General features: G+C 38.7%; 1 protein-coding gene across 1 annotated transcript in view; it reads left to right on the top strand.

The window, feature by feature from the left end:
- Nucleotides 1–27,164, top strand: part of C2CD3 (C2 domain containing 3 centriole elongation regulator) — a gene marked incomplete at its 3' end in the record, with an annotated part of 122,970 nt that overhangs the window by 36,202 nt on the left and 59,604 nt on the right. Inside the window, exons 8-18 of the mRNA XM_079707983.1 lie at nt 3,211–3,358; nt 7,122–7,276; nt 8,082–8,288; nt 8,779–8,891; nt 11,971–12,089; nt 13,967–14,089; nt 17,493–17,987; nt 19,674–19,825; nt 22,066–22,312; nt 24,266–24,446; nt 26,146–26,329. Of these exons, the coding sequence (XP_079564109.1) occupies nt 3,211–3,358; nt 7,122–7,276; nt 8,082–8,288; nt 8,779–8,891; nt 11,971–12,089; nt 13,967–14,089; nt 17,493–17,987; nt 19,674–19,825; nt 22,066–22,312; nt 24,266–24,446; nt 26,146–26,329 (2,124 nt within the window). The remainder of the gene's footprint in view (nt 1–3,210; nt 3,359–7,121; nt 7,277–8,081; nt 8,289–8,778; nt 8,892–11,970; nt 12,090–13,966; nt 14,090–17,492; nt 17,988–19,673; nt 19,826–22,065; nt 22,313–24,265; nt 24,447–26,145; nt 26,330–27,164) is intronic.

Raw genomic sequence — 27,164 nt, forward strand, 5'->3', positions numbered from 1 at the left:
CTTTTTTTTTTTTTAATATTTATTTGTTTATTTTTGTTTGTTTGTTTAGCTGCGCCAGGTCTTAGTTGCGGCACGTGGGATCTTTGTCGCGGTGTGCGGGATCTTCATTGCAGAATGTTTAGTTGCAGCATGTGGACTTCTTAGTTGCGGCATGCGAACTCTTAGTTGCAGCATGCATGTGGGATCTAGTTCCCCAACCAGGGATTGAACCCGGGCCCCTTGCGCTGGGAGCGCGGAGTCTTACCCACTGGACCACAGGGAAAGTCCCAGGATTCTGAAAATTCTTAATTGTTGACCTCAAATTCCGTTTCCAGTCAATCATGTGTGAGGGTAGAGTAAAAATATCTTCATACATGCAGGGACTCGAAAGATTGCCTCTCTTGCACTAGTTCTCAGGGAACCATAGGATATTCTCTACAACAAAGAGAATATAGGAATAAAGAGCAAGGCACGGAGTCCAAGAAGTAGGGGATGTAACAGAAGAAAGAGAAAAGGAGCTTTATGGCCTGTGTCATATTTAGAGAGCGAACACTTCTTATGGAAGCAGGACAGGGCTTCAGTAGGGATATTTCTAAGGAGGGGAAAGCGTAGGTGGAAACACATTTCTCCTGTGTTTGATCAGAATGAGAGGAAATCTGTCCGTTCCCTTGGAGAGTTCAATAATGAAATAGTAATAGGCACGTAGAAAACTAAGTAAATGAAAGTTAAGACAGTTATTAAAACAAGGAAAACTAGAAGTTGTAAAGAAAGTATAGTAAATTATACTTGGCTCTGATATGATGTTAACCCTGAAGATTAACAACAAAAAATTGTAATGTAAATTGAGAAGATGCGGGAAAGAGAAATCTGTTTCCAAGGATAATGGTACAAGAGAGTGGATCCTTCATTTTTCATGCTAGAAAATCCATAAATCATTTAGAAAAGTGAAAAATCAGAAAATAGCAGTACACATGTGTTACTTAGAAATATGAAGGTAAATACCAGAAGAAACATCTTAAGGAGTTGAAAGTGATTCTAAGGAGGCAGGCAGCTACTGATTTTCATTATGTCTTAGTAATCCTATTTGACTTTTAAATAGGTATGTGTAGGGACTTCCTGGTGGTCCAGTGGGTAAGACTTGGGGCTCCCAATGCAGGGGGCCCGGGTTCAATCCCTGGTCGGGGAACTAGATCCCGTATGCATGCCGCAACAAAGAAGTCCGCATGCTGCAGACTAAGACCCGGTGTAGCCAAAATAAATAAATTTATTTTTAAATAAAAATATAAAATAGGTACATGTGTTCTTTGATTAAAACATGATTAAAAAGAAAAAGAAGGAAGTTCTGAGAATGGACTTGTCTTGTAGCCAAAGAATACAGGCAAATTCCAACCCCTCCCCCACCCTTTTTCTTTTACTTTTATATCTCCTGCCCTCCCAACAGGAATCCCAGGCCTCTGGCCAGTGCAAAATGTCTCTGACCTCTCCCAGTTTCTGGTTATAAGTATGTCCCAAATATTGCATGGAGGGAAATGGCATGCCTTTTTCTGTGTCAAAGACAGAAGAATAAATTCAAAGAAATGTTAATTTGGTGGGGGGGGGGAGGGTAGAGGACTATATACTGAACAGAATTCAAAAATTTAAGGGTGTGCAAAGAGGGGAGAAAAGCAACTGGTGGTGGGGGCTGCTGGGGAGGGGGTTGGGAAGGGGAACCATAAGTGGCAAATGAGAATTGTGTAGAATACCAAGAAGTAGAGCTTCAAAAAGGAGCAGTGCTCACAAGCTGCAGAGAAGCTGTGTGGATTGGGAAATTGTTAGTTGGATTTTGGCAGTTAGGAAGTTGTTCTTGACCTTTGGGAGAGAGATTACTATAGATCAGTGGTTCTCAACTGGAGGGCAGTTCTCCCCTACCCCCACCCCATGAGACATTTGGTAATGTCTGGAGATACTTTGGGTTGTCACACCTGGAGGAGTGCTACTGGCTTCTGATGAGTAGGGTCCAGGGATCCAGAATGCACAGGGTAGCTCCCAGTGACAATGAATTATCTGACCCAACATGTCAGTAGTGCTAAGGTTGAGAAACTCTGCTATAAATTAAGGAAAGGTGAAGAAAGGAACATTTATTGAGCATCTATTTGTTGAGCATTTCTTTGTTCCAAGAATTATAGGAACACGATCTAATTTGAAGGTAGTGATCACATATTATTGGGAAACTACAGAAGGGAAAAAAAGTATAGTAGCTAGCTTGAAAGGGAAGCTAAGTTGAAAGAATAATTGAAATGCTTAGCACAGTGTTTGGCACATATTAAGTACTTAATAGCTATTGTTTTTATTATTAATAACATGTTCATTAAGAATCAGTAAGTTCATTTACAGATGTTCATTAAGTGCTAGTTACTATAGGAGAAACAAAAATGAATGAAATATACACGTATTTGTATGCTTATGTTTCTTATTAGTTTACAAACTCTTTATAAGTAGAGTATCTGTTTTACTTATTTCTCTATCCCACATAGAACTAATCTTGCCATAATTAACCTAAATACACATATTTTTGCTTAATAGAAGAAGGCATATTTACGAATTAGCCGTTCTTCACAAAAACAGTATATAACATTTAACTCATTGAATTATAGTTAATTCTTTGCCTTTTTTCCTCCCTACTAGACCATAAGCAGCACAAGAGTAGAACAAGTTAGGTTAGCCATCTCTGTAGCATTCAGGACCTAACATCATGCCTGGCACATAATAGTTACCCAGTAAAATGTTTGTTAAATGAATGAATGCAATCACAATCACTGTCAGTAGTGTATTTTTTTTTTTTTTTTTTTTGTGGTACGCAGGCCTCTCACTGTTGTGGCCTCTCCCGTTGCAGAGCACAGGCTCCGGACGCGCAGGCTCCGCGGCCATGGCTCACAGGCCCAGCTGCTCCGCGGCATATGGGATCCTCCCAGACCGGGGCACGAACTCGTGTCCCCTGCATTGGCAGGTGGACTCTCAACCACTGCGCCACCAGGGAAGCCCAGTAGTGTATTTTTTGAATGCTAGCTGTTGACACCCCAGAGGAGGGGGAATATAATATGAAACTATTTATCAGATAATCTTCTGTTTAATGTAAGTCTTCTGTTTAACATATTTTCTTCCATGTTTAGAATTTCAAAACGTTTAATAAAAAAAGAATGGCTCAGCTGAAACTTCTCTTAAAGTCCTGCTTTGTTTTTCTTATCTCTGCAGTGCCGAATTATCCCAAGGTCGTTACTGGGACGGGCTAGGCTCTCCTCCAGATTCCCCGTCTCCTGGGAGTGAGGTGTATTGCAGCAGTGAGCCCAGTGACCCTCAGTATGACCAGAGTCTCCTGGAGAACTTGTTTTACACAGCACCTGTAAGTCACTGAATCTGAAACTTTAGGAATTGGAGAACAAGAGTATTAATAATATTCGTGGGTGTAGGCATGTTACCACTTGCCAGACAGAAAGCTATCCATTGTACATACCTTACTTAATTATAATCACAATCTGAAGAGGAGAGTATTATCCTCGTTTTACAGATGAGGAGATCAGCCTACTAAGATTGATTATTTTGTCCAAGGACACATCATAGCAAGTAAGTGTTAGAGCCAGGATTCACATTCAAGTTTACCTGAGACCAAAGCCTATAATCTTAATATATTATATGGCTTCCTAAGAGCTCTTTCAAGGAAGAGCTAATGTAGGTATACCCTCAGAACCACCCTCGACTGATATCTTTTCAGATACAGGTGTTCCAGAAACACCTCTACTCATGGTGGACAAATACCTCTACTGACCCTTAAGACAGAACATTCTCTTTTCAGGCAGTTTTAGCATTTTCAAAGTTCTTTCTTATGTCAAGCTGTATGTTCTATTCATTGGTTTAGCATCTTTTAGAGTGTATACAAAATGAGTTCATTCACTGTTCCACAAATAATCATATTTGTGAAGATTGCTGTCATATTCCCTATTTTCTTTTTCTCCAGGTCAGCAAAGATACCTGAAATACAGTGTAGTTTATACCAGCTCAGTGGAAAAGCAATGAGGGTGACCAGGGTGCAGAAGAAGCAGGGAGGACTTTTACATGAGATTGTCAGGAAGGAGCATCATGAGGGATAAGGGATTTTAACTGAGACTTGAAAAGTAGTGTTCAGAGAGATAAACGATACGAAATAGGAATAGAAAGAACGACCTGTTTAGAGAAACAGTTTGTGTACTACAAGGCATCTAATTTGACTGGGTAAGAATTCGTGTGGAAAAGACATTGACGAGGCAGGCTAGCGCATTGCAAGCAGTCTGTAACAGCGTTTGAATGTCGAGTGAGGAGGAAATGACATGACTGAAATAGTGTTCTAGGAATGTTAAACTGGCAATGATGTAGGAGGTTAACTGCGGGGAGAATAATGGGAGCAGATAGGAAGCCATTGGGTTATTGGAGGTGTGAGACAGAGAGAGAGAGAGAGAGAGAGAGAGAGAGCGAGCGCGAGAGAGAGCGAGCATGCCAGAATGAGAGTGGCAGCAGTGGGATTGGAAAGGAGGAGATGGACTTAAAAGATACTGTAAGGGGCTTCCCTGGTGGCGCAGTGGTTGAGAATCCGCCTGCCGATGCAGGGGACATGGGTTCGTGCCCCAGTCTGGGAAGATCCCACATGCCGCGGAGCCGCTGGGCCTGTGAGCCATGGCCGCTGAGCCTGCGCGTCCGGAGCCTGTGCTCCGCAACGGGAGAGGCCACAACAGTGAGAGGCCCGTGTACCACAAAAAAAAAAAAAAAAAAAAAAAAAAAAGATACTGTGAATTGTTAGGATTTCATGACTTTCTACCTTAAAAGTCATCACTGATACTATGTTACCTGTAGGAGAAAAGAGAAAGGGAACTTACATTTAGTACACATTTTCTGTGTGCCAGGGAATTTACGTTACCTGTTATTTATTAAGTACTGTGCCAAACGTTTTAAGTTCATTATTTCATTTAATTCTTTTACTAGCCCCATGAGATAGTGTTATCCTTTTACATATCATGAAATAAAAGCTTAGAGACATTAATTACTAGTAATTAGGCAGAACTAGAATTCTTACCCTAGTCTGTCTGGCAAAAAGCCCACGTTGTTCCCACTAGACCACACCATCTCCTAAGTCTTGAGCATAGCATTAGCATCTGATCTTGACTTAACCTCCCTAACCTCATCTCCCACTTTTGCCCTGTAACCACTGGAGACTCCAGTCATACTGATTGTCTCACCACTCCACAGTCTAGCTTTTTCCATCCCCATGTCTCTTGCTCATACTGATCCTTCTACTTGTTGAAGGATGTTGAAATGCCCTTATACATCTGGTAAACTTCTCTTCATTCTTTAAAAATCAACTCATCACCTCTATGAAGAAACCATCCCAGACTCCTCTAAGCAGAGTTTGTTGCCTGAATGTCCACAGTATCCTGCACATACCTCTTCTATAGCCCTTATGTTGTATGATACAGTTCCTTATGAACAAAAACATGTCTTCATTATCTTTTTATTACCTGTAAAACAAAGGCCTGATAGAATTTGAGTACTCAGTGAATTCTTAGTGAATAAACGAATGAATGTGTGAATGGTACTAAGTAATCCCCCATGCTATCTGAAGAAAATAATTTTAGAAAATGTTTGTTTACTGGAAGAAGGAGTGAACCAATTGGCCTTGAGGCACTGGGAAGACCAAGGAGTTAGAATGCTCATGCCCTTCCCTGGGGTCAGTGTTTAATGTTCTTAATATTGGATAACATCCACAGCTTAGAAATTCAGCATTACTTTGTGGTTTTGTTTCCTGAAATTATGAGCTTTTGAACAACCTGGTTTATATTTACTCTAATTTTCTTCAGGCTGTGGACCCATCTAGCTTTTTTTTTTTTTTTTGCGGTACGCGGGCCTCCCACCGCTGCGGCCCCTCCCGTTGCAGAGCACAGGCTCCGGACGCGCAGGCCCAGCAGCCATGGCTCACGGGCCCAGCCGCTCCGCGGCATGTGGGATCCTCCCGGATTGGGGCACGAACCCGTGTCCCCTGCATCGGCAGGCGGACTCCCAACCACTGCGCCACCAGGGAAGCCCCCCATCTAGCTTTTGATCACCCTGTCAAAACCATTTTTAGAAGCTGCCACTTAACAAAGAAAAAATTAAGAGCAAAAAGCTCTTAATTTCACCTTGGAAAAGTTACATTGCCTCTTAGAAGGACATTCTGATCATGCCTATTTAACTATTAATTTGTTACCCTTATGACAGGTCAATACGTTATACACCCTGAGATGCTGAAAAAAGGGAGTTGGAGGTGATAAGCTTAAAACTACTTTGGATTGGTCTCCTGCATTTATAACAGCAAGATTTTTTAAAAATTGGAGCCAAATATCTGTAACACTGTCTTCTTATTTTGCATTTGTGTTAGAGCTGATTAGTCAATTTCAGCTGCCATTTCTCACGATAAAATTACAGGGGGTTTACCCACCAGTTCTGCCATTACGAAAATTTGTGACGTATAATAAACAGTTCGTCTTAGCAAGATTAAAAGCAGAATGAATCATTAGGAGTATAGAGTGCTGAAAAAAAGTAGAATCTTTAGGGCTTCCCTGGTGGCGCAGTGGTTGAGAGTCCGCCTGCTGATGCAAGGGACACGGGTTCGTGCCCCGGTCCGGGAAGATCCCACATGCCGCGGAGTGGCTGGGCCTGTGAGCCATGGCCACTGAGCCTGCGCGTCTGGAGCCTGTACTCCGTAACGGGAGAGGCCACAACAGTGAGAGGCCTGTGTACCACAAAAAAAAAAAAAAAAAAAATTGAGATGGGGACACCTTACAGGAATGTACTAAATATTAGAAATACACATGCAGCATTTAACATAGTACCAGATACATAGAAGGCAGTCAGTAAATAGTGGTTGTTATTACTATTGAGAATTCGAAAGAAGAATCTATTTTCACTTATTTTCTTTGAACTGAACTTGTAGGTTATTTTTGTGAACTTCATATTATTTTTGTATAACCAGGAGAAACAGGATTATCTTCCTGGTGTCAGTTATCTCTTTTGATTACTACTTTTAGAGAAATGTTTTCATTACCACTATCCCCAAAGCAGTTATCTTTTAGTGCCTCTCTTTTTGTTTCTTCCCGCCATAGAAATCTGATACCAGTGTCAGTGATGTCTTCAGTGGAGATGATGATGTTGTCCCTTCTAAAAAAATGAGCCAGTCAAAAGCTCTTGCCAGATCTTCTAAGGTTCTAGAGTCAAATGATCATAAGTTGAAGAAGAAGGCGGTGGGCAAGAAAAACAGGTGAGCCTCTTTATGAATGCTTGTTTAGAGTCAAAAGCAAAGGAAGATTATTTTCACAAGATCTCTTCAAGTGAAATCACCTGTGTTTGCCAACACTGTCAGACTGGTTGAGTTACAGTAACTCATTAAGTATTGCAGTCCTTTAACATGCAATAACATGAAAAGATGGATGTGATAAAATAGTTAAGGGAGAAAGCAGAATTCTAAGTTGTATGTGTGCTCTGTTACACTTAATGTAGAAAATATGCATAAAGAAAGCAAATGAAAAGGAATACACAAAAGTGATGATAGTAGTTATATTAAAGAAGTAAATAACTGAAGTAAAGTCTGTATCCCTTGTTGAAAACCTAATTCTGTTATATCAGTTTCTGTACTTGTGTGGGGATAATAAGCCTTTGGATTACAAGAATGTTTCTACTTTTTTTTTTTTTTGGCTGCATGGGTCTTAGTTGTGGCACACGGGATCTTTGTTGCCGCATGTGGGATCTTTGTTGTGGGATCTTTAGTTGCGGCATGCAGGATCTAGTTCCCTGACCAGGGATCAAATGCGGGCCCCCTGCATTGGGAGTGCGGAGTCTTAACCACTGGACCACCAGGGAAGTCCCTGTTTTTCCATTTTTTGAGATTTCTTTCATGTAGATTAGGACCAGAATTACAATGATTAAAGCCATTTCCCAATCCTTGATAACTTGTGAATTAAGATGCCTGCTGCCCTTCTTCCTTCCTCCTCTTGCCTGTACCAACTAGACCATTTCATATTTGGCTTCTGACGATCTGCCTCACTGTCTATATGAACTCCTTTCAGAAACTTGATTGAACAACACGTGCTATCAGAAACTCCAGAAGATGCCCAAGTGATGACACTAAGTGTGGATAGACTGGCCCTTCTGGGTAGAACACATTCGGTCAGAATCATCATCGAAACAATGGGAGTTCCTCCAGATAGTCCTCAGGAGGCCCCTGGCAAAAAAAGCTTTCCTGGGAGACCACCTAAGCTGACAACAAAAAAGCGGTATGTCTCTAACATGGGAAAACTAAATTTGACATTTCTGGAAAGTGTGTCTGGTAGTAATAATAAATAATTACATAGTACTTTATGATTTGTAAAGTGCTTTCATATGCTTCATTCAGTCAACAAAAATATACCGAATCCCCCACTAGGTCCCAAGCATTAAAAGTATGAGAATAAAGAAAATTAAGACCCAGGCTCCATTCTTCCATGCCTTACAGTCAGCAGGAAAGAGAAACATTTAAATGGCTGTCTGTTGGGTTGGCCAAGAAGTTCGTTCGGGTTTTTGTAAGATGTTACAAAAGAGATGTTTTATATGAAAAGTGCTGTGGGAACACAAGACTGGTAAAGGCTTTGAAAAGAGCAGGTCGGTCCTCTGAGGACCTGAGGTTCTAAAAATAGGACCTTGAAATATATGTAGGATTTATCAGAGAGAAAATAGGTTTATTATTTGGTTTGTTTTTTAATTACTTTTCTTGTTTTGATTTTTTAGCACCTTCTTTGTGGAATATCACTTTCCTATGGGCTTTTCCAAAAATGGATCAACAAAGACAGCTTTGATCACTGAGGTGGTTCGACTCGCATCCAGTAAAATTACAGATGGAAGTAAGAGAGAACTTGATTTCTGCTCCTTAGATATTTTGGCTTTGGAAGAATTTTTGAATCCCTAATTATTCATATACTCCTGTATTATCATAGAATCTTAGAGGCAGAAAGAATTTTGAAGTGAATCTAATTCCTTTACTTTACAAGTGAGGAAACTGGTCCAGAGGTGCTATGACTATTCTGATGCAAGGCAGAAAGGTAGTGACATAGCTGAAACTGTAACTCAGAACTCCTGATGCTTAGATCATGTTCTTTCAACTATTGACATTTTTCTTTTCTTCCCTTTTTAAAAATAGCTTTATCAAGGTATAACTCACATACCATACAATTCACCCATTTGAAGTATACAACTCAATGATTTTTAATATATTCATAGGTTGTGTAACCATCACCACAATCTAATTTTAGAACATTTTCATCCACCCTAAAAGAAATCCCGTACTTATTAGCATTCTTTCCTCAATTCTCTCTTTGCCCCCTTTCACTAAGCAACTCCTAATCTACTTTCTGTTTCTCTCAATTTTCCCATCCTGGACATTTCATATAAATGGAATCATATAATATGTGATATTTGTGACTGGCTTTTTGGACTTACTGTAATATTTTCAACTTTTAATATTTAAGTTTTCAATATTTCGCTATTAAAGACAGTACTTCAGTGAATAATCTTGCACATGTATCATTTCTCATCTGATGTGAGTATATGCAGCACAAGCATTTAAAATAAATACTTATTTACCCTTAAAAACAGCACCTAAAGTAATTTAATATACTCTTTTACTAGAGTACATTGTTTCACTTTCCCCATCACCATAAGGAAGAATTAGGGCATTTAAATTTTTTCATATGTTTATTTTCTGTATGCTTAAATTATCGATAGCAACAGAAGGTGCTCTGGAGGTTTGTTAAAAGCATTTGAGAATGTATACTTGATTCTGCTGGCTGAAGTCAATGTGTTTGAGGAGCTTATATGCAATTAAACTGTTTTTATCAAACCCCAATGCAAAGAAAAATGTTGGATTCTTTTCTCGGGTCTTCCCCCTCTACCTCCTTCTACCTACAGGACATTTATGAATTCCTTAAAACTTCTCTGAGCCTCACATTCCCCATCTGTAAAATTGAGGTACAGCAAGGACACAGTTCTGATATGCACGAGTTTCAGTTAACATAGTATCTACAAAACAAGAACTGCCTGTATTACACAGGGGCTTAATGGACAGTCAAATGGGCTAATGAATGTAAAAGCATTAAACTCTAAAGTCGTATGTAACTAATACTAGCTCACATTTATTGGGCACTAAATTATGTGTCAAGAACTCTACTCAGTGTTTTATATATATTAATCATGTAATCCTTTAAAACACACACACAGATGAAGAAAGAGGAAGCTGAGGCATACATCAGTTAAGTAACTTGTCTATGATAACACAACTGGTTTATGGTAGAACTAGAATTTGAACTAGAACATTTCTGATTCCAAATCGTGTGCTCTTCATCTATATTGCTTCTCATGCATTAGTATTATTATTGGCCACAGCGATTGAGTTCTCCCTTTGTCCTTCTGAGAAAGATAGTATGGGACATCTGGAATAAACATCAAGCCAGGAATTGGATGAGTTCTAGTTCTGGTTATACCACACACTTAATTGTGTGACCCTAGACACAATGACTTTTCATCTCTGGGCCTCTCTTAACAATAATATGGAAAGGACAAGTTATTTTCAGGATCCCTTCCAACACTTTAAAAAAGTCTGCTTTGGCATATTGTTAGCAATTTATTTACATGAATTTCTTCTTCCATTATTGCCTTAACTTACTTTTAAAAAAATGAGCTTGAGAAACAGAGAATTATATGACAAATACAATAATATAGTACCAAAACATACTTAATAAGGAGAAATCTGAGTAGCACCAGGTTGAAAATACAGTTCTGTTTGTACATAAAAGATTTTATAGTGTTTTAAAGTGCTTTTATATCTGTTACCTCAGTTGATCCTCTCAGCACACCACTGAGGTGTAGGTGTTGTCTTACTTCTCTTTCCGTGGTGGGATAAGCAGGTAAACTGGTCTAGTGGGTGTGCGCTTGCTGGGCCCAGTCCTTTTGTTAACAGTTCCTGTGGATGGATCCAGATAGCAAGACCCAGATCCTGCCCATGAGTACCAAAAGAAATAAAAAGAGTCAAGAAGTAAGATGGCAAGGATAGAGATCAGTAGGTCAAATGGGCAGTTTGAATGAATATCAGAGATAGTGGATTCTCTGTAACTGGGCCTTTTTGCGTGGGTTCTTCAGATCCATTTTCAGGGTCTAGAAGTGAATGGACTGGAAGATCATTTTACAGGTGGTAAATTGTGGCTGAAATGGTTCATTAGTAAGTAACAGAACTTATTCATATCAAATGATTCTAGCCCCAAATTCCTTTTTTTTTTAAACCTGTTAAATCCGCATAGCAGTGAGCACAGACTCAGATACTACCATCAATTTATCCCATTTACACTTGCTATTACACCAGAAACCCCTTCCTTTCCATCTATGAAAAGACAGATTCCGTTCTGCCTAACACTGCAAACTAAGATCAGTACTTAGAACCTTGTACAAGTGTGACAGGAGAAGTCCCCTGGTCTTCAGCCAGAAAATAAACTCATTTTCATTATTACAGTTTTTGATTCAGTTCTTCTCTTCATTTATCCCTCATTGTCCCACATCCAGCCAGCCCCCTTCTTTCATTACATTACCTATCAACTTGTCTTTTAAAACACTGGTCATACCTTACACCCAGTGAAGTGTTTGGTATGTCTCTTTACACATCCTGTGCTCCTATGCTTGACATTCATTTGTCATAGCAAAGCAGAGCAACATAGCCCTGCTTATCTTCTCTGTGCTGTACCCAGGATTTTCTCTTTGTCTCTGTTCCTTCAGTCCTAATAACCCTAACACTTTTGTGAAATTACACTGACTGGATTCCTGAAAGAGATCTTAGTTAGATTTGAAAGGGAGGTGGGTGGTGTCAAGGCATGGATTGATGAGATGGCTCTAGTTGGGTGGTGTGACATGTGCTTATGTGTCTGGTTCTCCTTACAGTGGTGAAATTCCAGCAGAGATTTGTGTTTCCGGTACAGTTTGGTGGCCCAATGATAGAACACTGGTGGAATTCCAATCTTACTTTCCAAATTTACAGAAAGAAAACCCCACAGTTAAAGGTACTTCAAGTGATTTTGACCTTTGCCTTACCATTTATTCACACTTGGGATTTGGAGCATACTTAAAATTATATTCCTACCTAAACTAGGAAATTCTCCAGGCTCAAACAATATTAATACTTACGATTATTGTTTATTATAATTTTAAATTTCTATTTGATATTCGTTATAGGCTAGATATTATGCTAAAGGCTCTATGTGAACAACACTATCAAATTTAATCATTAAAACAATTTGTGAATTAGATACCTTATTATCTTCAATCTACAGATGAAAACAACCAAGATTTAGAGAAGTAACTTGTCTAAGATCACCCAAGCTAATAAAGACAAAGCCAGGACTCTATCCTGAGTCTTTAGATCCTAAGTTCTTAACCTCTTTACTATGCTCCCTGCTATGGAGGGTTGTTTGGATTGATACAGGATAGTAGCCTTAATTTGAGGCTCTGCTTTCTTTTTTCAGACAGAATACATAAGTTATTCATCCATATTCAAAATAATGTAATGTGGGTAGCAGTTTTATCAGCTAATTCCAAGTTTATAAAATCCACTTGCAACTGGTACAACAGAAATCAAACTATGTCATGAGCAGTTTTTACTTACTTCAATTAAAAGAGTAGCTTTTATAATCTTTGACCTCTTTGGAATGGCTAGTATGAGGAATGCATCTTGTTTTCTTTTTGTTTGTATTTTCAGGAGATCTAAATAATACAAGTTCATTTTGGAAAATATAGCAAAATAGGAAGAGAAGGAAAAACATAATTTCACAACCTCAAGACAACCTCTATAAGCATTTCAGTATATTTGCATTGAATCACGTAGTTAAGGCTTTTTTCTGATTATAAAAGAATTATACATGTTTTTAATAGAAAAATATTTTTAAAACACAAAAATCACCTGTAATCTCATCACCAAGAAATAACTATTGTTAATATTTATGTGTATCTCTTTTATCTTTTTCAAATGAATACATTATATATGTAAATCTTTGACAGTATTAGGATAATTTTATATGCAATTTTTATCCTGCTTTTTTAAAATTTAACATTGTCTGAGGATTTTTATTCATTTTTTTCAAAAATGTAAATCTTTTCCACGTAATTTTATAAATATGTGAAGGTTTACTATATATAATTTAATACCCTATTTCTAATAAACATAACGAATATTGTTCATATTATTTCAATTTTAGTAAACATCATTTTAATAGCTATATATTATTCCATTCTAGGAATGTGCTATAATTAATAATTCCTGATTTTGAACATATAGTTATTTCTCATTGTTAACTTTTAAAATATACATTGTATGTAAACTTCTTATATATTATTTATTATTTCTTCAGTATAAATTTCCAGAAGTGAAATTACTGGGCCAAAGAGTATGAATATTAAAAGCTTTTTATATTTATTGCTAAATTTCCTATCCAGAAGTATGTTGCCAGTTTATATTCCCAACTTCAGACATATGACAGCCCATGTTTCTCCATAACCTTGATAGCATCAGGCATGTTTTATAATTTTCCCAGCTTTAATGGCAAACATTTACATCATCTTAATTGCACTTTATTTTTAAGCGTGAAGTTGAACATTTTTTGTAAAAACTAACTCTTAAAAATAGAAAAAGATAATCTTCTGACCTCTTTGTGACTCATGAAACCCTTTCTAATCTTCCAGAGAGAATTGGTAAAACCCAGAAGGGAGACCAAAATGACAGAATATGGGCTCCCACTTAGAGTTGCCTCAGTCAAATAATTAAGCTACTGACTTCATAAAGCATGGATTCCTTTATAAGTCATCATATGTTGCCACTTCAATTAAAGTCCCCTGTGGCTTCTCTTTACTTTAACCTAAACTTTTTCTTTCCTTCTTTTCTCAGCCTGAAGTCATTGGATCTGCATCACTACCTTTGAGAGCTGTCATTCAGTCTGAGCTGCTTTCTTTCAGTGACCAGCTTGCAGTGCAACAGGAAAATGGTCAGACTCCACTTGGCCCCCTCAAGGTATGTAGATATACATTCAGGTAGTCAAGTATTTATGGAGCATGTGTTATTGCTCTTGCAACTTATATTAAAACAGGGCAACAAAAGTGCTAGGAAGGGGGCTTCCCTGGTGGCTCAGTGGTTGGGAATCCACCTGTCAATGCAGGGGACAAGGGTTCGAGCCCTTGTCCAGGAAGATCCCACATGCCACGGAGCGGCTGGGCCCGTGAGCCATGGCCGCTGCGCCTGCGCGTCCGGAGCCTGTGCTCTGCAACGGGAGAGGCCGCAACAGTGAGAGGCCCACGTACCGCAAAAAAAAAAAAGGGGAGATTGGACAGGCAGGCGGGAGCCATGTCACTCAGAGCTTTGTAGGTCAGAATAAAGGGTTTAGCTTTTATCCTAAGAGCCAAGAAAGGACATTGAAGCATGGAAGTGACATCTGGTTTACATTTTAAAAGATTACTAGGTAGAGAATATTGTAAGGTGCAGGAGGGAAAATGTTGCGTTCATCCAGAAAAGAAATGATTGATAGTTTGGACTAGAGTAGTGGCAGTGAACAAGGAGAGAAGTGGCTGAGTTTGTGTGTGGTGGGATGAATGCTATGTGTAATTCATCGGAGAGAGGGTTCTTTCCTTTATTCAGAAGCATCAGTTTCTTAGGTGGAAGAATTTTTTTTTTTTAGAGCTTGCCCTAATCATTTTCTTTTAATTGAAGTATAGTTGATGTACAATATTATATAAGTTACAGGTGTACAATACAGTGATTCACAATTTTTAAAGATTATCTCCATTTATAGTTATAAAATATTGGCTATATTCCCTGTGTTGTACAATGTATCTTTGTTGCATATTTTATACATAATAGTTTATATCTCTTAATCTGCTATTTCTGTATTGCTCCTTCCCACTTCCCTCTCCCCACTGGTAACCACTAAGTAGTTCTGTATATCTGTGAGTCTGTTTCTTTTTTGTTACATTCACTAGTTTGTTGTATTTTTAGAGTCCATGTATAAGTGATACAGTATTTGTCTTTCTCTGTCTGACTTGTTTCACTTAGCTTAATACCCGTAAGTCCATCCATGTTGTTGAAAATGGCAAAACTTTTATTCTTTTTTATGACTGAATAGTATTGCATTGTATATGTACAACGTCATCTTTATTCATTCATCTGTTGATGGACACTTAGGTTTCTTCCATATCTTGGCAGTTGTAAATAATGCTGGTATCATTGGGATGCATGCATCTTTTTGAATTAGTGTTTTTGTTTCTTTCATATATATACCCAGGAGTGGAATTGCTCATTCATATGGTAGTTCTATTTTTAGTTTTTTGGGAAACCTCCATACTGTTTTTCACAGTGGCTGCACCAATTTACATTCCCGTTAGGTGGAAGAATTTGAGTGTGTGGCTTCACTATAGCTTTGTCCTGTTGTACTGGCAAGCTTTTGAAATCATCACAGCCATACATAAAACATTTCCATGACTCCTCATCACCCAGAGGATAAAACACAGGGCATACCACATGACCCCAGCTGACCACTGCAGCTTTCTCTGTTCCAGCTTCCCTGTTCCCATAGCCATGTCAAACTATGTAAAGAATTGCTAAAGTATTGTGCTGGGTTATGCATCCATGCTTTTGTTCTTGATTTTCATGTTGCTTCCTCTTCTTGGAAGCCCTCTCTGTCCTCTTCCTGGCCTTCTTAGTAATAGATACCATTTAATTTTAAAAACATGTTTGACTACCATTGCAAAAAATTAACATCACATTATTCTTCCACTACCCAAGTTTTATTTTCTGCTTTCCTAGTCCATTCTAGACTGCAAGGTTTATAATCAGAAATGGGTAATAAATAGAGTTGATGGACTAGAAATTGTTTCTGTCCTGGTTTTGTTGAGAGAAGTACTGTTCTAAATAGATTGCTGTCTATATTCAATAGAGCAAAAGAACTTTGCTGTGGGTTTTAAATAAAAGGAGCTGCACGTCCCCTTTATCTCTAGTAATTCAGCCTCGTAATAGTGACCACTTTCATTCTTCATCATTTATCCCACATCCTTTTTTACTTTTTAACATTTTAAACTTTTAAAAATAACTTCAAACTTAAAGAAAAATTACAAAAATAGTACAAAGAACTCATATACCCTTTACCTGGACTCAGCAATTATTTGTCGTATTTGCTTTATAATTATCTACCTCTTCTGTCTCTTTCTCTCTCTTTTTGTCCCCCTCCCCGCTCTCTCTCTATACACATACACACACAATTTCTTTCTGAACTATTTGAGAATATGTTACAGACATTAAACCTCTTTCTCCCTAATTTCTTGTGTGTATTTTCTAAGAACAAAGGCAACATTATACATAATGCTGTACAGTTATAAAGATAAATTTAACAGCAATAGTATATTCTGTCTGTAGTCCATACTCAAATTTCACCAACTATGCCAATACTTCCCTTTGTAGCATTTTTTTTTCCAGTCCAGGATCATGCATTGCGTTTATTTAGTTATTTTTAATGAATTAAATTTATTTTATTACCTTTATTCATATGATATGTGATAGAGCTAAAGGTCATAGTAGCTAATTCTGAAGAAGGGATGAACCTTTAAACAATTAATTAACCTCAGTTTACATAATGGTCTTCTTATTTGCATAGCTAATGGGTAGGGTTTGATTATAGGCCATTAACAGTCATTAATAAGTGGAAGTGTGTCAGAAATACTACACGGTTTTGTATCTTAGACTCAAGAAGCAAACACCCATTGCAGTTAAATGTCATCTCTCTCTAATCTCCTTTAGCCTAGAACAGTTCTGCCACCCTTCTTTGTCTTTTAGTACTTTGATATTTTTGAAAAGTAAGGCCAGTTACTTTGTAGAATGTCCTCCATTTGGGGTTTATCTGAATCACTTATTACTATGATATTTGAAAGAATATGATTTTCTAACTTCACCATTAACTCCATCATTCCCTGTGCATTTATTAATTGGCATTCTACTATATAGAAGAGTTGTCCCTTCTCCCTTATTTATTTATATTGGTATGGACTAATGGATTCTTATGTTATTCAAAAGGTTATAATCCACTACTATTATTATTCATTTTGAAACTCAGCTTGTCCTGGATTTGTCCAGTGAGAGCCCCTTCAACTGGATTCTGTATCCTTTAAATATGTCTCCATTCTCTTCTGAGCACTTACTTATTTATGGCACAAGATGATGTTTTAGGCTCATCTTGTATTATTAATAAATCATCTGCCTAGCTTTTCTTAGTCCTGGTAAGGTGATGTATGTGCAGTCTATTAGTGTTCCTACTATTGTGGTATTTGAGGATGAATTAATTTATATCCTAACAATCTGATGCTGCTCCTAGCTCCAAAATTCTGATTCTAGAAAATATTCCTATTAACTCTCTTCCTTTTATGTTCTATAGGTAACTGTGGAGCTTGTTATAGATAACAAGGATTTCGCTGGTGTTAATACAAAGTTAAGTAGCAACACCCAACATAGCCCACTTTGTGCTCTTACAAGTCCAGATAAGACACTGCCAGAACGTAGTCAACATGTTACCTGTACCAAAAATCCACAAAACCTAAATCAAATTCATGAAGAAACTGTAAAGAAAACACAGAATTTGGTGCTCCCCACCCCAAAGTCACCAAGTCCTGTTGTACCAAGTCCTTCAACCTTCACGGCTGTGCCAGCCTCTCACGATTTGATAAATCAGGTAAATGTGTCAACAAAAGAAAGTGCTTTGCTGTTGCATGTGCTATTGATGGTGCCAGATGGGAAAGATTTCATTACTGGAGAATCTGAGAAACAACCATCATGCAATGTTTATTTAAATTGCAAACTCTTCAGCACAGAAGAAGTCACCAGATCTGTCATCGCATGGGGCACAACAAAACCCGTCTTTAACTTTTCTCAGGTAACTTTGTACATGTCTTAACATTCCATATGCATTAAGGATGAAGGCAGGAGTTGGGGAGGGGAGAGAAGTATGTTTCCCAAATCATAATTCCATCGTAAAAAACAACGAGGATTTTCAGACTGGAGGTACTTTTATAATTATCTGGTATGCAGATCCAATCCCACTATTGTATGGGAAGAGGAAAAGACGTTGCCAACATTTTAAAACTTTGTGTGTGTCTGTTTCTTTCTATTCTATCTCAGTTGATATGGTTTCCCACTGTTTCTTTTGCCTGAATTCTGAGTTCTGTTCCTTTCTGCTTCCTCTAGGGCTTTGATCAGTTGAACTTCCTTCTTTCTTTTCTGTTTCTCCAGTCTCTCCTTCTTTATTTTATTTATTTATTTTTCCTCAATCTCATTTATTCCTCCACTGATTTCAGTACTCATCTTACTTGATTTCTCAGTAGAATTTGATGCTATCACTTAGATTATTTCCTTTCTTGATTTTCGTAACTCTCTCCTCTTATTTTCTTCCTGACACAAGAACTGTTTTTTTTCAGTCATTGAGCCAGTAGGAAAACTAGGAAAAGAGTCGTGATCCCAGTACTTCTTCCTCTCTCCTACTTTTAAATATTAGTGTTCCTATTCATTACTCTATCCTTGGCATTCTTCCAAACCAACCCTCTTTTCCCCATGGTCGCCACATCTACTCCCATAGCTTCAGTTGTGTGAAGATGACTTGGAAATCCACACTTCTTTCAGGCCAGGCATTTCCCTGTAGTTTCAGATCTCTGTGTCTAACTGCCTGTTGGTTGTCACCACCTGGATATCTCAAAAGTACTTTCCTCTTGGCACCTAACACATCACCTGGCAAATTGCAGGTATCCAATAAAGATGTGTAAATGGAAGAAGAAATTCAGATGTATTCAAATCTGAATTTATTATTCCCTCCAAATCTGTTCCTCCTCGTCCTGTCTGCCCTAATTCATATTATAATTTACTCAGAAACCCAAGCAGAACCTAAAAGTTGTCCTTGAGTCTTTCTTACCAAATCCAGTAGATGTTGCAAACTTAATTATCTCTGGAATAAATTCTCTTATCTCCACTCCATTGCCACTGCTTTCATTCAGACCCTCACTCTCATTCCACCTAGCCTTCAGACTGTCCTGTTTCTTGTCTCTCCCTGTCCATTTCTTCCTCTGTGCACCAACAGGAATGATCTTTCTAAAACAGTAACCTGAATATTTTACTCTCCTGCTGAAAGCCTTTCAGTGATTACCCATAGCCTTCAGGATAGAATCCAAACCCTAAGTTTGGACTGCAAGACCCTTTAAGACTACCTATACTTCTCCAGTCTCGACTCAGGCCACTCTTCTGTTCACACTAGATAGTCCAGCTGTGCTCAGCTACTTGCATTTCCTGAATGTCCTCTTTTCCTACCTGTGTCCCAGAAGCCCTATCTATATGAGTTTTGTCCTCAGAGAATTCATGCCATTTTGTATTTGGCCTTTATGTGTTTATCTCTAACACAAGACTGTGGCTTTAGACTGAGGATAACAGAGTGGGTTCTATTTTGACGTCTTCAGCTCCTAGCACTGCTTGGCACACAAATAGGCTTTAGTAAATGCTTGTTGAATAAAAGTATAAATTAATACTTTGTCTCAGATGTGGGGTTTTGTTTTTTTCCGGCTGTTCCTCTCCCCAGGTGATTCCTGTCTCTCTGTCTTCCAAATGCCTGGAAAGGCTTAAGAACAATGTGATGGTAATTGAAACTTGGAATAAGGTGCGGAGCCCAGGACAGGACAAGCTGCTCGGGCTGGTGAAACTCCCCCTCCATCAGTTTTACATGTCATTCAAGTAAATAGGACCTTTTGAAGTATTCTTTTTTTATATCTTTAACTTTGTATGAACTGAAGAGGAGTATTTGTGGTTTGCAAACATGAACAACCCAATAATTCCTTGGAGGACTTTTCTCAATTTCACCACAGTTGCTACTCTTTCTCCTATGTTATAGCAGTATTACAGATACTGCTTTCCATGTTTTAGGCCCTAAGCTAAGAACCTTACATATATCAAGTCATTTTAATCCCCACAACAGTCCTTCATGAGGCAGGTAAATTTTATTTCCCCTATTTTACACATGAGTTAACAGAGGCACAGGAAAGTTAAATAACTTGTCATATATATTGTAAGTAGTGGAACCAAGGTTAGAACCCAGAGAGTCTGGCTCTGTAGTCCACTCTCCTCACCAAGAAACTCAGCTGCCAAGTTATCACCGCAAATATTGATGGTGTATCTCTCTGTCACAAACTTCAGTTAGTATTGTTCACATCAGCCATTTGCAAGATTTCTGTACTGAGCATTGTTTCTTAGACCTTCAGATTTGATTGCTGTACCTCGCTTATCACTACTCAAAACCTAGATGGGGTATTGATTTATCTGAAGATTATTTCTATCCTCAGTACAGACTGTTCATTTTTTGTTTCAAGATAGTGATCTTTAATTATTTTAGAACTGACCTCTTTCAGCCTTCTCATGGTTCTGTGTTTTAAATGCTGTATTTTACATTTTGCAAAGAGCACTGTTGTGGGCACTGTTTAGCAATGGCTCACTGTCATGTGAGCCTTTCTATAACCCCAGGAAGTATTGTCATCATCCCCATTATACAAGTGAGGAAACTTATTTAACTTGGAGATGTCAGCCTCTCTGGCTTTGTTTTCATCATCTGTAAAATGAGGGTGATGACAGATCTCCTGTCTCCCTCTTGGAGCAGTTGTGAGGATCCAGTGAGAAAATAAACGGGTAAGCCTTCAGTGAACAGTTAAGTACTTATATGATGGTAACATTGGGAAGCCTGGTCAGGCTAAGGAGTGCTGCTGGAATCATGGATGTCATTGTCAGCTGTAAGCTTTTGGCTTTTTCCCCTTTTTTGTTGTGGTATTAGTTTGGTCTGGTATTCCCCTTTCCTTCTCATTTCCTTAGACCCCATTCATTGCTGAGAGAGCATAAAGTGATAATAGCTATCAGTTACTAAGCACTTATCATGTTGGTATTTTATATTTGTTATCTCAGTTTAGTCCTAACAACAGCCCTTTGATGGAAGTTTTATTACCTACATTTTACAGATGTGGAAACAGACTTTTAAAACTTATATTGATTACTTAGAGTCATAGAGCAAGTAAGAGGCAGATCTGAGATTCAGCATGGTGTAATGAAGAGCATTTGGACTTTTTTCTCATCTGTGAATAGTGGATAATAGCAACCTTTGCTGTGTCAGAAAGATTATAGAAACATTGTAAAGTGCTTACCACATAGTAAGTACTCAGTAAATGGCCGATATTATTTGTAATACTACTCAAATCTTATCTGCCAGACTCTAAAATCTATACTTTTTCTGCTGACTACACTGCCTGCCTCTAAAATAATGCTATTCAGCAAGCCTTGGGGCCATGCTGGTACAGAGATAAGTTAGACACAGTCCCCCCCGCCTGTCAAATTGCTGAGTTTGGAACTTATCTGCCTGGTCATTTTTATTTGATGGATTATGGATAGAATCATGTATTTTTTTGAACCACCATTACTTTTCTAGTTGTAGATCCTTTTTTTTTTTTTTAATTGTTTTTGAGGAATTGGTATACTGTTTTCTTTGGGGTTTTAAAAAATTTTTTTTTATATTTTATTTATTTTTGGCTGTGTTGGGTCTTCGTTGCTGCACGCGGGCTTTCTCCAGTTGCGGCGAGCAGGGGCTACTTTTTGTTGCGGTGCGCATGCTTCTTATTGCAGAAGCTTCTCTTGTTGTGGAGCACGGGTTCTAGGTGCACGGGCTTCAGTAGTTGTGGCTTGCAGGCCCTAGAGCACAGGCTCAGTAGTTGTGGCGCATGGGCTGAGTTGCTCCACGGCATATGGGATCTTCCCAGACCAGGGCTCGAACCCGTGTCCCCTGCATTGGCAGGCGGATTCTTAACCACTGCGCCACCAGGGAAGTCCCTGTAGATCCATTTTAACAAACTGAGAAAACAAGCCAAGTAAGAAATGAAGCAACTCTATGACATGATTGATGACTGTTACTTACTCATGCACAATTTCTCTCCCTTTAGAGATCCCAAGATTTCTCGCCTGCTGCTTGATGCTCAGTATCCAGTTGTTGCTGTCGACAGCTACATGCCTGTGATTGATGTGTTCTCAGGCCACCAAAATGGGAGTCTTCGAGTCTTTTTAGCTATGGGTTCTTCAGATCAGATAATAGCACTGCAAAGATTAAAGAATGAAGAGGGAACACTTCCTCCCTTCAACCCCAGGCCAGCCCATCTCCTGGACCAGCCATCTGTAGCATCTGTTGCTATGGTAGTGACTAAACACTTGATTGTTTACAAAAAACATAATCTTATTTTAAGGCTTAAAAGGTGATGTTTTGATACATGCATATGCTGTGAAATGATTATCACAATCAAGCTAATTAACATATCCATCATTTTATCTAGTTACCTTTTGTGTGTGTTTGGTGAGGACACTTAAGATCTACTCTCTTAGCAAATTTCAAGCACCGTAATCTCATTTTATCTTGCGTGTTTTAATGAAACCATTGCCCCAAATTCTTATTTCAATAGTGAAAGGCTCAAAAAAAGAACATACTTGCACTTCAATGCTTGCTGTAGCTCAAAAGAATCATTGGTATTTTTCTTTCTTTGTTTAAATGGATACCTGTGTCCCTCTGAGCTCCTTGAATTTATAAAGAAAATGTAATTGGACAACCAGATCTTAATCCTCTAATTTACTAACTTAATTGCCTTTTTAAAAAAATTGAAGTGAACCTAAATCTGCTCTAAAAAAATAGTCTCAATGAAAAAAAAAGAAAAGGTAATCTGGGGGAAAAAATGGGGATGGAGATGAAGAGTGATCCCAAATGTAAACCAGCAAAATATTCTGTTTCTTGACCAAATCCATGTTGGAAAGTTAAAGTGAAGTTCCTTGCTTTTCTACTAATAACTTAAAAGTTATTCTGTACAGTGCTGTTCAATTGAGAAAGCACATTGACATACTTTATGTTTATTCCCCTAACAACTACATGAGGTAGGTCATTGTCATTCTCTTTTTTAGGTGATGAAACAGAATCAGAGAGGTTATGTTACTTGTCCAGGGTCACACAGCTGAGAATGGGAGAACTGGTGTTCAGACACAGGTCTTCTGACTCTTTAAATCCACTGTATCATGTCCTCCTCTATCTTACATTTGATGTCTTTATTAGTATAGCCAAGTCTCAGTGTCCACACCATTTAAGTATGTTATGTTTTTTAATCTGAATGACAAATTTAATGTCTCTAACAGAGAAAGAACTATTAAGAAAATACCTATTAGTAGGTTATTGGTTTTGTTTTTGTTTTGTTTTTTTTGTTATTGTTTATTTGTTATGGACTCTAAACTTTTTCTATTATATAGTTATCATATTAGTAGTAGAAGTGCCTTCAGTAACAGTGTATTCACTACCTCCCCATTAATAAACAGTCTCAGTGTTATTCCTAACTTCATTAGAAATAATAATTAGGGACTTCCCTGGCGGTCCACTTAACCACTGGGTTAAGACTCCACGCTCCCAATGCAGGGGGCATGGGTTCGATCCCTGGTCAGGGAAGATCCACATGCCATGTGGCATGGCCAAAAAAATAATAATAATAATAAAGTAAATGAAAACTTGTTTCAAATATGTGTTCTTTATCCTATTAAGGAAATAGCCTTCTGTTTTTAGTGTATGAAGAATCAGGAACATCTGATTAAATTTTATCAAATGCCTTTTTAGCCTTTATTGAGATAGTCACTTTTTTTTTTTTTTTTTGCGGTACGCGGGCCTCTCACTGCTGTGGCCTCTCCCGTTGCAGAGCACAGGCTCCGGACGCACAGGCCCCGCTGCCATGGCTCACGGGCTTAGCTGCTTCGCGGCATGTGGGATCTTCCCAGACCGGGGCACGAACCCGTGTCCCCTGCATCAGCAGGCGGACTCTCAACCACTGTGCCACCAGGGAAGCCCGAGATAGTCACTTTTTTTCCTTCCTCTATTAGTGCACTCTATTACATTTATGGATTTCCTAATATTGACCCAGTCTCACAGCCTAGAGTAAGTCCTGCCTGATCTGATTACAGTGAACAGTTGTGAGATTTATACATAATGAAAATTAAGTATCTGTTTTAGTATCAGCCAATTATGCTTATTTCTTCGTCTGTTCTCAGACTTCATAGAGAAGCATGAATACGCTATACAAATTACTCTTTAAAGCTCCCCAGTATTTCTGTTTCATTTAATAGGCAGGGGACCAAGGAAATGGACTGATGGAGCACCACTTTGAACTCCTTATAGACAAGATTAAAGGGCTCGCTCCTCTTCAGGCAACAGTCTGGGGAGAAGCAGATTGTTATGTCCAGTACTACTTTCCAGTTCAAGACTTGCAACCCAGTGTGCTGAAAGGACCTGAATTCCTTGAAAATGGTAGGTTTGGGAGATGAGGCTTTCTCATTCTTGTGTGGCTCTTTTATTGAATATGCTTAGGAATTTTTTTTCCTGAGTCAGTTTTATGTTCCTCAGTATTTCCAGCCTTACCTGGGAAGTACAGGAGATAGCCTGAGTTTTTACTTTTCTTAAATTGTTTTTTAATTTTATTCTGATTTGATTTCAAATTTATGGAAAAGTTACAAAAATAGTACAAAGAACTTCTGTATACCCTTTACCTAGGTCCATCAGTTATTTACATTTTGTCTCATTTTGTATCATTTACATGCCTACTCACTCTTATCATCTATTAACATACAGTTGATTCTCATGATCCACTGTAGTTATATTCTATAAAGTCATCAAGAGCACTGAATTAAGAGAATACCAAACCATTGCTCCTGGGGGAAATATGTACATATACATATCTCACATAGATCATAATCTTAAATCCTAAAACAATTCATCCTCATCAGAAGAGAAAACAAGGTTCAGAGTGTTAGTGACTGAGGCGGCCCCACTAACAAGTGCCAAGGTTGGCATTCAAACCTTGTCCAACTGGCCCCAGAGCCAGAGCCCCTGCACTACATTGCACTGTCCCTTGCCATCCCACCCTCTGGTCATCTCTGAGAGCTAAAACAAGAAGACAGAGTGTCACCTTGTTTGATCTCAGCTGGGAATGAGCAAGTTGGGTGACTCAAATTTTCTGCTATTCTGAGCCTGTCTTTGAATAACCGTGAAAGTGCTGCCAGTATTGGTTTTGAGGTTCAAATAATGGACTTGTATCCAGGATATATTGATATAAAGAACTCTTACAAATCAGTAATGAAAAGACAACCCAATTTAAAAATGGGCAAAGGATCTGAATGGACACTTCTCTAAAGATATACAAATGGTCAATAAGTACATGAAAAGATGCTTAACATCATTGGTCATTTGGGGGATAAAGATCAAAACCGCCACAAGATACCACTTCACACTCAGATGGCTATAATTTTTTAAAAAACAGACTAATAAGTGTTGGTAAGGAAGTGAAGAAGTTGGAACTCTTACACGTTGTCTACCAACAAAGGAATGTCTTCTGTATTACCATGGCATCTCAGGGGACCAGAGCTGCTAGGGAAATGGACCTTGGTAGGAGTAATACAGTCAGAAGATACAGATTCCAGTTCCAGGTCTGTGACCTACTAGCTCTAAGACCTTTGGGTTGACTATGTAACATCAAGGTATCATATCCTCATCTGTGTAGTAGGAGAAATAATACCTGCTTTGTTTTCTTTACAGGAGTATTGTGAGGATAAAATTGAACAATACTGGATATTAACATACTGTAAAACTACATATAAAACACTTCTTTTATTTATTTATTTATTTAGGCTGCATCGGGTCTTAGCTGCGGCTTGCGGGATCTTTCGTTGCGATATGTGGGCTTCTCTCTAGTTGTGGTCTGCAGGTTCCAGGGCATGCAGGCTCTGTAGTTGTGTCACGTGGGCTCTAGTTGTGGTGCGTGGGCTCAATAGTTGGCAGTGCCCGGGCTTAGTTGCCCCACGGCATGTGGGATCTTAGTTCCCCAACCAGGGATCGAGCCCACGTCCTCTGCATTGGAAGGCAGATTCTTAACCATTGGACCACCAGGGAAGTCCCTGTAAAACACTAAATGATGTGTTGGACTATTCTGAACTGCTTTTCTTTTCCAAAGGATTCACTCTGAAGCCTTTCAGGTCTGCAACCACACTCTGCGTTCCAGACCCCATCTTTAATAGTGAGCACCGTCACTCTCTCCTGTTGCCAGCTGGAATTCCAGTGCAAAGGCACCTACTCAGTGCCTTCTCTGCATACGGGCTTGTACCTGGAGGTGGAGTCCAGTTTGAAATCTGGTGCAGGTACAGTGTGGAGAACCCATGCCTGTGCCTAGGAAGGAAGTGCACAGTCACAGAGCATCCTTCCCTTAATTAGCCCAGGTTGAATTATAAGCAAGCAAAGAGTCCCCTTCTGCCCTGTTTAATATTATTTAGGTTTGATAATGACTCTTGTCCAGATTTTACTGAAATCTGTTCAGTTATTAGGCTCTTGGGAACAGTTGTATCTCATACTTCTAACCACTACTTACATTTGGAAGAGAAGTTTTAGTTTTATCTCCTACTGTCACTTAAATGTATCAGTCACCTTTTTTCTGCTTCTCTTTCTGCCTTGTATAGTTCAGGCCCTCACTATATCATGCCTAAATTATTGTAATACCCTCTTAACTGGTCTCCCCACTTCTAGAATCGTTGCTTGTAATCCATTCTTCCCACCACCAGAAGAGTGGCCTTTGTAAAATATAATTCCACTCATGGCACAGACTTTGGCAGATTTCCAGGAAAGATAATGGCATGAATACAGATGTTTAACCTCCCCCTTTGCATCCTAACCCCCAAGAAACCAACTAAAATACTTTTAGCGTGAGGAGGAAATTGAGTAGGTACTAACATCACCCCTTCAAATTTAAGGGGCATGGGCCTGAAGCCATAGAAGAGATTGGAACTGCACTACTTAGAACCACTTGTGCTGCAGGATGGATGCTCTCAGGAGAGGCTACTCCCAAAGGGCCAAGCCAGATGCAGATTCCTCAAACAGAAAACCTGTGAGAAGCTGGGCTTTGTCTTGAACACAGGGTATAATTTATGGGGTTCTTCCTCCGAGTACTGGGCAGTAAATCCAGCCAGACACAACCACAGC

Source organism: Hyperoodon ampullatus (genome assembly GCF_949752795.1).
Source record: "Hyperoodon ampullatus genome assembly, chromosome: 7".
Taxonomy (NCBI): domain Eukaryota; kingdom Metazoa; phylum Chordata; class Mammalia; order Artiodactyla; family Ziphiidae; genus Hyperoodon; species Hyperoodon ampullatus.